Here is a 9,943-nt window from a genome sequence, read left to right as displayed (position 1 = left end):
ACAGCTGCAGAAGAACCTCTTTGCTTCTATACTCAATCCCCCTTGTTATGAAGGCCAGCATGCTATTAGCTTTCTTCACTTCCTGCTGTACCTGCATGCTTACCTTCATTGACTGGTGTACAAGTACACCCAGATCTCTCTGTACTGCCCCTTTACATAAATTGATTCCATTTAGGTAGTAATCTGCCTTCCTGTTCTTGCCACCAAAGTGGATAACCATACATTTATCCACAGTGAATAAAGTGAATAGCAAGAGTTTTCCCAATGGTAGGGGAGTTGAAAACCAGGCAGCATAGTTTAAGGTGAGAAGAAAGATTTAAAAGGGAACTGAGGGGTAACGTTTTCACACCGAGGGTGGTTAATGAACTGCCAGGGGAAGTGGTAGATGCAGATACAATTGCAACATTTAAAAGGCATTCAGACAAGCACATAAATAGAAAAGGTTTAGAGGGACATGAGCCAAATGCAAGCACAGAAATGGGCTGTCTCCAAAGACATGATGCCATCCCAGAGAACTGGACAAAACTGACTGTGGGGAAACCTCGTTCGGGTGGACATGTTGGACCAAATGGTCTGTTTCCACACTGTGTGACTCCATGATTCGAGAGCTTGGCAATGACATAAGCAAATTACACAGAGACTGTCTGGTCTGATGGGAATTGAGCTGGGGTGAGGGGACATACTGAAGGAAGAAGTATCTGGTCCCAGAATTCAGTGAAGGACAGTCCATTGTGTTTGCACTGGATCTGCGACTGAGCAACTCATTTGGTGCTAGTCTCCTTTAGAGTCCAACTTTTCAAAAAAAAGTCCTTTTTGAATTCTTCAATTGAACCCATCTTAACCGCACTGTGAGGCAGACACATCTAGACCCTAACCACTTACCGAGGGAAAACATTTCTTCCCACCAAGGGAGTCAGTTGATGATTGGCCCGGAGAGGTGCCAAACTGGAGACTGAGAATCCAAGAGTGCAATGCCCCAGATTTAACTGATGTACTTGGAGTGGCTCTTGGTTTATTCCCACAGTGCATTTTGTCCAGTTCTCTGGAATGGCATCATCTCCGGGAGACGGGCCCTGTCTCCTGACTGCTCCTCTTGGCCCAGGACATCCCTTCATCTTCCACATGGAGACATACAGGAACAGAAGGGCACACACACCCAATCCTCTCACCACAGGCCAGGGGCAAGGTGAGGGCAGGAGTGTCAAGACTGCCAGACAACAGAGAAAACTGCAAAACACAGCAGGGTGAGAACTGGGAAGAGAAGGATTTGGGTGGTATGGGTATGGACAGGATCAGTGAGAGTGTCGTGCTATTGTAGTCCTCACTCTGAACAGTTTTTCATCTTTATTCAATTTAACAAGACAACAGGAGTGCGTGCTGCCCTGTCCCCAACGCGATAAAACCTCAGCGATAGCCTGGGGAGTCAAGGCTGAGGGAGGAAGGACAGAGTCAGCATTGGCTCCTCCTGATTTTTAATAAGTGATAATTTTATATTATATTTATTTCAAATCTATATTCCAAACAAATGCAACTAGACTATAAAATCACAAAAATATGTTGAGACCATTCCTCAGAGTGTTGTTGAGGGAGTTACACACAATAGCTAGGCTCAGAGTGCAGAACAGGACAATTCCATCATTAGAGAAGCACCCTGTTTATCGTGAGTGTGTATCCAATACCACAGGAGACAGTGCCAGAGATTCCCTATCCCTCCCACCTCAACCACTCCCACATGCAGGGCGAGCATTCCCATGGAGGTAAAACTGAACAGCCCTTTACCCTCCACCCCAACTGTGACCCCCACCTCCCCAGATTGTGCAGCTATGACCCTCTGTTCCTTCCTCCCACTCAGTGAATGTGACACTCTGCCCGTCTCTGCCCACTCCCCTGGGTACCCAGTGTGTGGACGTGGCTGGCTGAAGGACAGGATCTCACTGTTGGAATTGATTTTTCTAAACTGGGTATGGACTCGAGCCTATCACACAGAGAGTTGCAGGAACATTCTCCGTCAATGCAGGGTAGGAGCTACACTGTACAGAGTTAACCAGAACCAGTGTTTTGATTCTTTCCCATGACTGTGGCCACACAGCCAATCCCTCCCACGTACACTCGATTGCCCTGCCCTGCCCTCTCCTCCTGGTGCTTGGGTCTGAGTAACCTGCACTCTCAGCTTGAGCCTTCACCACCAAGTGCACCCCAAATGGGAAGGAGTGGCAAATGCCAGTTACCTGACACTACCACCCACCCCCCCACCTCTGTGCCCCCCCCCCACCCCCCCCAGGATGAGCTCACCCTGTGTCATGCACCTGAGACTCCAACCATTAAGACATATTACTGATCAGCAAAAAAAAAATAAAAGTTATAATTGTATAAAATCTCTTGTGAAAACACGCATAAAACTCTCTCTCCTTGATAGCCAAGGAGAAGTCAAGTCTTTGGATGATTTTTACAGTTTGGAAGTTGTCTCAAACATTTGAAGCAATGAGTTGAAAAGAGGGAATTCCGAATCCATTGCTCGCCCTCCTGGAGACTGCAGCAAGTCCATTCCCAAGTCCGCTCCTCTCCTCTCTCTCAGGGACAGGTTCACTGCAGGTTATTGGAGCTCGGGACTTACGGAGTCCCTGAGCAGCAGTTACCACTCAAGATCATCGTGCCGCATGGTTAAGCGGGGGCTCTTCGGACTGTAGAACTGGGCATACCAGCGGCGATGCCGAGCGATGGCAGAGTCCTCCTTCACTAGCAGCGGCTTCGAGACATACTTCTTATTGTTCCAGACCATCACGTCGCGCTCAAACTGGAAGACATAAGGATGTTTGGTTCATACAGCTTGCTTCTTGGTATCATACCAGTGAAACACAGCGAGCAATGCCGTCACCAAGATGACCACCTCAGCTGGTTATTTGCAGACTTGGTCATTTCCAACATGCACCTGGTCACCTTCTACAACTGTCAGCCCCTCAAAAACCCTACCCCTTTCTCCTCTCACACACAAAGTCCCAGTATCCATCACACTCTGCACTCTGAGCTATGATTCGGAGATGCCAGTGTTGGACTAGGGTGGACAGAATTAAAAGTCACACAACACCAGGTTATAGTCCAATTAAACCTGTTGGTCTATAACCTGGTGTTGTGTGATTTTTAACTCTCTGAGCTACAGTGACTTCTGATACATCATCGGTTCCATTCCAGAATTCACCGGAGTTCCCAGATCCCTCCGCAGCTCTGCAATCGCCTCCAGCCCTATAAACCTTCAACCTACCAGGGAATTCAGCTCTGCAACTCCCTCCCTGCACACACTTCCTCAACTTCCTCCTTTCAGAGGCTAGTTTAAAGCTGTCTGTTTGACCAAGTTTTGGGTCATTTATCCTGACACCTCCCTACTTGAAATGTAGTTTGATAATCAGTTTTGAAAGATACCTCAAAATGTTTTATTCTGAGGTGCCATCCCAGATGCAAGTTAATGTCTTTGACATGTTGCCTGAGGGAGAACAGTTTCTTGCTGTTTCTAGTGTACTGAGAGAAAGCCAATTGTGTCAGACCTACTGCTTTCCCTCACATGGACAGACATTCCACCAGAATGGGAGAAGGGCAGAACAATGGTGTGTCTAACTGCCAGATGAATAGAGCAGACAGTCCCACTGGAGTCGGGGGAAGAGGAGAGAGGACATGGTGACAGAGACTGTGACAGGTAAAGCTAAAGGGGGGGTGGGAGTGGGTTCATAACCATGCCATTGTTCTGCCATTCTCACATTCCAAGCACTTAATCTGAACTATCAATGCCCTTTCTCCAACCCAGCATTCCCACTTCCCCACTATTGTGTAAATGCTGCCTCCTCCACACTGCACATCACCTCCAAAGAAGAGTAATCTAACCTGAAAACATCAGCTTGCTCTCTCTATATGGATGCTGCCTCACCCACAGTGATCACCAGCATTTTCTGTTGTCAGGACAGATTCCAGCATCGGCAGTCATTTGTTCCTAAATTCTCTCACATCTCTGCCTTATATGTGCGACCCCCCATTCTGATATTAGGCACTCTGGTACTAGATGGGACCAGTTTCCTCACCATCCCAGATTCAACCCTTCTACTCCACACTGCCCTCTTGACCTGTCCATCTTGCTTCTCATCTATCCACTCCACCCTCTCCTCTGATCTATTACCATCACCCCCCACTTGCATCTACCTATCACCTTCCCAGCAACCTGGGCGGCACGGTGGGCGGCACGGTGGCACAGTGGTTAGCCCCCCCCCCCCCACACCCATTCCTGATGAAGGGCTTATGCCTGAAACGTTGACTTCTCCACCTCCTGATGCTGCCTGGCTTGCTGTGTTCCCCCAGCCTCCTGCCTGTCTACTTTGGATTCCAGCATCTGCAGTTTCTTTGTCTACAGACAAAGGGAGCTTGGCAGGGAGTAAACCACTGGACACACATTAGATTTCTGTAAGGCCTTTCACAAAATGGATACCGTTTGTGAACCAACAGGATCAAGAGAATAGTGGCACGTGAATCATCACCGTGGGGAAATATTCCCAGTGTGTCTCTCAGCTGTCTGTCTTTATTATCTCAGTAAACATTCTGGAAATTGGAGACACAAATTCAAACAGTTTTTCTATTGACTCATGGGAAGTGGGCTCTCTGGCTGGGTTGACATTTATTGCCAGTCACTAATCACTGTTGAAAAGGTGGTGAGATACTTTCTTGAACCACTGCAAAGAATAATGAAGGTGGTCAAATATGAAGCTAAGCAGGATAAGCTACAGGAGAATTCAAACATACTTAGGAATTGGTCAATAAGAGCAGGATGAAATATAATGTAGTAACAAATAATCAGGAAGGGACCCTGAGTGTTAAATGGGATCCTGATGGACCATATATTCACATTTGAGGACAATTGCGTGGCAGTGAAAGAAACAAATTAAATTGGATGTATTATTTGGTCAAACTGTATCAAAATAGTGAGATAACCCAGATACTTCCTAAAACATTGATGGCCTCACTTAAATACTGTTTTAGTCCATGCAATAGAAATAGGATACTGCAATAATTAAGAGGATACACAGAACGACAACCAACTGCAGCAGGGAATTGGATTATGAAGAGCAATTCTGTAAATGATGTATGATCTGACTGGAAGGGGAGTGGGACAGAGGAAATTCTGCTCATCACATTCTGTAGTGCAACAATAACATTTTTTCGGCAGCTGTTGGAGTGGGAGGAGTGACAGCAAGGACCAGAGGGCCAACGGGAAGATAAATTTTAAAAGATATAAAGGTTTACCTCATGTATAGGCCGAGCACATACTGAGCAGGCGCAGACACGGGACTGCTGGGTAAGTCAGACTTTATATTTTGTTGCTTTACCAAAAACAATACTTGGGTAGTGTCTCCCACCCGTCGTCCTCCTCCAACTAAAACAAAAAGGTTCGTGTGGTACGGTGACTGGTTTCTTTTTTTTAAAGTGTTCAGTAGTCTCGTTGGGAATTTAGAATAGTGGGAATGCAGGTTAGGGCAGTTGAATGTTCCTCCTGCAGAATGTGGGAGGTAAGGGTCGCCACTAGTGTCCCTGCTAACTGCATCTGTGGGAAGTGCACCCAACTCCAGCTCCAAAACCGTGTTAGGGAACTGGAGCTGGCGCTAGATGAACTTCGGATCATTCGGGAGGCTGAGGGGGTTATTGAGAGCAGTTACAGGGACATAGTCACATCTCAGGTACAAGAAAATGGCAGATGGGTTACCATCAGGGGACGGGAAAGGGAACAGGCAGACAATGCAGGGACCCCCTGTGGCCGTCCCCCTCAATAACAAGTATACCGTTTTGGATACTGTTGGCGGGGGGGGGAAGCTTATCGGGGTAAGCAATGGGGTACAGCTCTCTGGCACATGGTCTGTCCCTGTTGCTCAGAAGGGAAAGGGGAAGAGGAGCAGAACTTTAGTCACTGGGGAGTCCATAGTTGGAGGGACAGACAGAAGGTTCTGTGGGAACAAGAGAGACTCACAGTTGGTGTGTTGCCTCCCAAATGCCCAGGTTCATGATGTCTCTGATCGTGTTTTCGGGATCCTCGAGGGGGAGGGGAAGCAGCCCCGTGGTCCACATGGGCACCAACGACATAGGTAGGAAGAAAGGTGGGGATCTAAGGCAGAAATTCAGGAGGCTGGGATGGGAGCTGAGAGCTAGAACAAACAGAATTGTTATCTCTGGATTGTTGCCTGTACCGCGCGCTTGTGAAGTGAGGAACAGGGAGAGAGCAGAGCTGAACACGTAGCTGCAGGGATGGTGCAGGAAGAAGGGTTTTGGATTCTTGGATAATTGGAGCTCTTTCTGGGGAAGGTGTGACCTCTACAAACAGGATGGTCTTCACCTGAACCAAAGGGGTAATGGTTGCTAATGGTCTTCGGGAAGGTTTAGACTAACTCAGCAGGGGGATGGGAATGAAATTGGAGTTTGAGTATCTGAGAGGGCGAGAGTAGAGAAGTCAGAACAAAGATTTCAACTTGCAGCATGGGTTGGTACCTGGGATTTCAATGTTGTGGCCATTTCAGAGACATGGCTGGAGGAGGGACAGGAATGGTTGTTGCAGATTCCGGGATTCAGATGTTTCAGTAAGAACAGAGAAAATGGTAAAAGTGAGGGTGGTGTGGCATTGTAAGTTAAGGACAATATTACAATTGCAGGAAGGACGTTTGAGGACTCATCCACTGAGATAGTTTGGGCTGAGGTTAGAAACAGGAAAGGAGTGGTCACCCTGTTGGGAGATTTCTATAGGCCTCCGAATAGTTCCAGGGATGTAGAGGAAAGGATAGCAAAGATGATCCTCGATAGGAGCGAGAGTAACAAGGTAGTTGTCATGGGGGCCTGTAATTTTCCAAATATTGACTGGGAACACTAAAGTTCAAGTACTTTAGATGGGTCAGTTTTTGTCCAGTGTGTGCAGGAGGGCTTCCTGACACAGTATGTAGACAGGCCAACAAGGGGCGAAGCCACATTAGATTTGGTACTGGGTAATGAGTCCGGCCAGGTGTTAGACTTGGAAGTAGGTGAGCACTTTAGTGATAGTGACCACAATTTGGTTATGTTTACTTTAGCAATGGAAAAGGATAGATATATATCGCAGGGCAAGAGTTATAGCTGGGGGAAAGGCAAGTACAATGCGATTAGGCAAGATTTAGGATGCACAGGATGGGGAAGGAAACTGCAGGGGATGGGCACAATTGAAATGTGAAGCTTGTTCAAGGACCAGCTATTGCAGGTCCTTAATAAGTATGTACCGGTCAGGCAGGGAGGAAGTTGTCAAGCACGGGAGCTGTGGTTTACAAAGGAAGTGGAATCTCTTGTCAAGAGGAAGAAGGAGGCTTATGTTAGGATGAGATGTGATGGCTCAGTTAGGGCACTTGAGAGTTACAGGTTAGCCAGGAAAGACCTAAAGAGAGAGCTAAGGAGAGACAGGAGGGGACATGAGAAGTTTTTGGCAGACAGGATCAAGGAAAACCATAAAGCTTTCTATAGGTATATCAGGAATAAAAGAATGACTAGAGTAAGATTAGAGCCAATCAAGGATAGTAGTGGGAAGTTGTGTGTGGAGTTAGAGGAGATCGGGGAAGCACTAAATGAATACTTTTCATCAGTATTCACACGAGAAAAAGACAATGTGGTTGAGGAGAATACTGAGATACAGACTACTAGACTAGATGGGATTGAGGTGTATAAGGAGGAGGTGTTAGCAATTCTGGAAAGTATAAAAATAGATAAGTTCCCTGGGCCGGATGGGATTTATCCTAGGATTCTCTGGGAAACCAGGGAGGAGATTGTTGAGCCTTTGGCTTTGATCTCTATGTCGTCATTGTCTACTGGAATAGTGCCAGAAGAATGGAGGATAGCAAATGTTGTTCCCCTGTTCAAGAAGGGGAGTAGAGACAACCCTGGTAATTATAGACTGTGAGCCTTACTTCAGTTGTGGGTAAAGTATTGAAAAGGGTTGTAAGAGATAGGATTTATAATCATCAAGAAAGGAATACGTTGATTCGGAATAGTCAACACGGTTTTGTGAAGGGTAGGTCGTGCCTCATAAATCTTATTGAGTTCTTTGAGAAGGTGACCAAACAGGTGGATGAGGGTAAAGCGGTTGGTGTGGTGTATATGGACTTCGGTAAGGTGTTTGATAAGGTTCCTCACGGTAGGCTATCGCAGAAAATACGGAGGCATGGGATTGAGGGGGATTTAGCGGTTTGGATCAGAAACTGCTAGCTGAAAGAAGACAGAGGGTGGTGGCTGATGGGAAATGTTCATCCTGGAGTTCAGTTACTAGTGGTATACCACAAGGATTTGTTTGGGGCCACTGCTGTTTGTCATTTTTATAAATGACCTAAATGAGGGCGTAGAAGGATGGATTAGTAAATTTGTGGATGACACTGAGGTTGGTGGAGTTGTGTCTAGCGTGGAGGGATGTTATAGGTTACAGAGGGACATAGATAAGCTGTTGAGCTGGGCTGAGAGTTGGCAAATGGAGTTTAATGTGGAAATGTGTGAGGTGATTCACTTTGGAAGGAGTAACAGGAATACAGATGACTGGGCTAATGGCAAGATTCCTGGTAGTGTAGCTGAGCAGAAAGATCTCAGTGTCCAGGTACACAGATCCTTGAAAGTTGATCAAGTTGTTAAGAAGGCATACGGTGTGTTAGCTTTTATTGGTAGAGGGATTGAGTTTCACAACCATGAGGTCATATTGCAGCTGTACAAAACTCTGGTGCAGCCGCACTTGGAGTATGGTGTACAGTTCTGGTCACTGCATTATAGGAAGGATGTGGAAGCTTTGTTCAGAGGAGATTTACTGGAATGTTGCCTGGTATTGAGGGGAGGTCTTACGAGGAAAGGATGAGGGAACTGAGGCTGATTTTGTTAGAGTGAAGAAGGTTAAGAGGCGACTTAATAGAGACCTATAAGATAATCAGAGGGTTAGATAGGGTGGAGCCTTTTTCCAAGTATGGGGACAGCGAGCACAAGGGGACATAGCTTTAAATTGAGGGGTGATAGATATAGGACAGATGTCAGAGGTAGTTTCTTTACTCAGAGAGTAGTAGGGATATGGAACGCACTGCCTGCAACAGTAATAGGCTTTCCAACTTTAAGAGCATTTAAATGGTCATTGGATAAACATATGGATTAAAATGGAATGGTGCAGGTTAGATGGGCTTCAGATTGGTTCCACAGGTCAGCGCAACATTGGGGGCTGAAGGGTCTCTGCTGCGCTGTAATGTTCGATGTTCTAATGTTAAAAACGTTATTCATCTCGGGCTGAACTCATCCAGCCTCCTTCACCGGGAGCTTCTCAACACCCCCTTAACCAGAAGGCCTCCCTTGACCCCCTCACCCGTTTACCCAGCCCTCTCTATCCCCACCAGCCCACTTCACCTGTTCCCCTCCTGTGACTGCCCCCCGTTTCACCCAGCTCCTCCCCCAGTCACTCTGTAAGAGTTGGGACATCACTGTTGAGATTGTACAAGACGTTGGTGATGCTTTTTCTGGAGTAGTGTGTCCAGTTCTGGTCCCCCTGTTGTAGGAAGGATATTATTTAGCTGGAGAGGGTTCAGAAAACATTTACCAGGATTTATACGGAGAGGGTGGATAGGTTGGGACATTTTTCACTGGAGCATCGGAGGTTGAGAGGTAATTTTATCGAGGTTTATAAAGCCATGAGGGGCATAGATAAGGTGAATGGCAGGTGTCTTTTCCCTAGGATGGGGGATTTCAAGACTACGGGGCATATTTTGAAGGTGAGAGGAGAGAGATTTTAAAAAGACATGAGGGGCGACCTTTCTTTTTCCACAGAAAGGGGTTTGTGTGTGGAATGAACTTGCAGAGAAAGTGGTAGATGTGGCTGCAGTGACAACATTTAAAAGCCATTTGGATAGGTACATGAGGACAGGTTGAGAGAGAGACACGGGCC

The 9,943-nt window shown here is 46.6% G+C and overlaps 1 protein-coding gene across 1 annotated transcript in view; it reads right to left on the bottom strand.

The window, feature by feature from the left end:
• Window positions 1–1,483: 1,483 nt before the first annotated feature.
• The window catches only part of zgc:92275 (cholesterol 7-desaturase nvd), a 70,584-nt gene continuing 62,124 nt past the window's right edge, over window positions 1,484–9,943 (bottom strand). Inside the window, exon 7 of the mRNA XM_043719732.1 lies at window positions 1,484–2,794. Coding sequence (XP_043575667.1) covers window positions 2,633–2,794 — 162 coding nt within the window. The 3' untranslated portion in view covers window positions 1,484–2,632. The remainder of the gene's footprint in view (window positions 2,795–9,943) is intronic.

This window comes from Chiloscyllium plagiosum, chromosome 30 (assembly GCF_004010195.1).
Source record: "Chiloscyllium plagiosum isolate BGI_BamShark_2017 chromosome 30, ASM401019v2, whole genome shotgun sequence".
Classification (NCBI taxonomy): domain Eukaryota; kingdom Metazoa; phylum Chordata; class Chondrichthyes; order Orectolobiformes; family Hemiscylliidae; genus Chiloscyllium; species Chiloscyllium plagiosum.
This window is presented reverse-complemented; position numbering and strand designations above follow the sequence as displayed.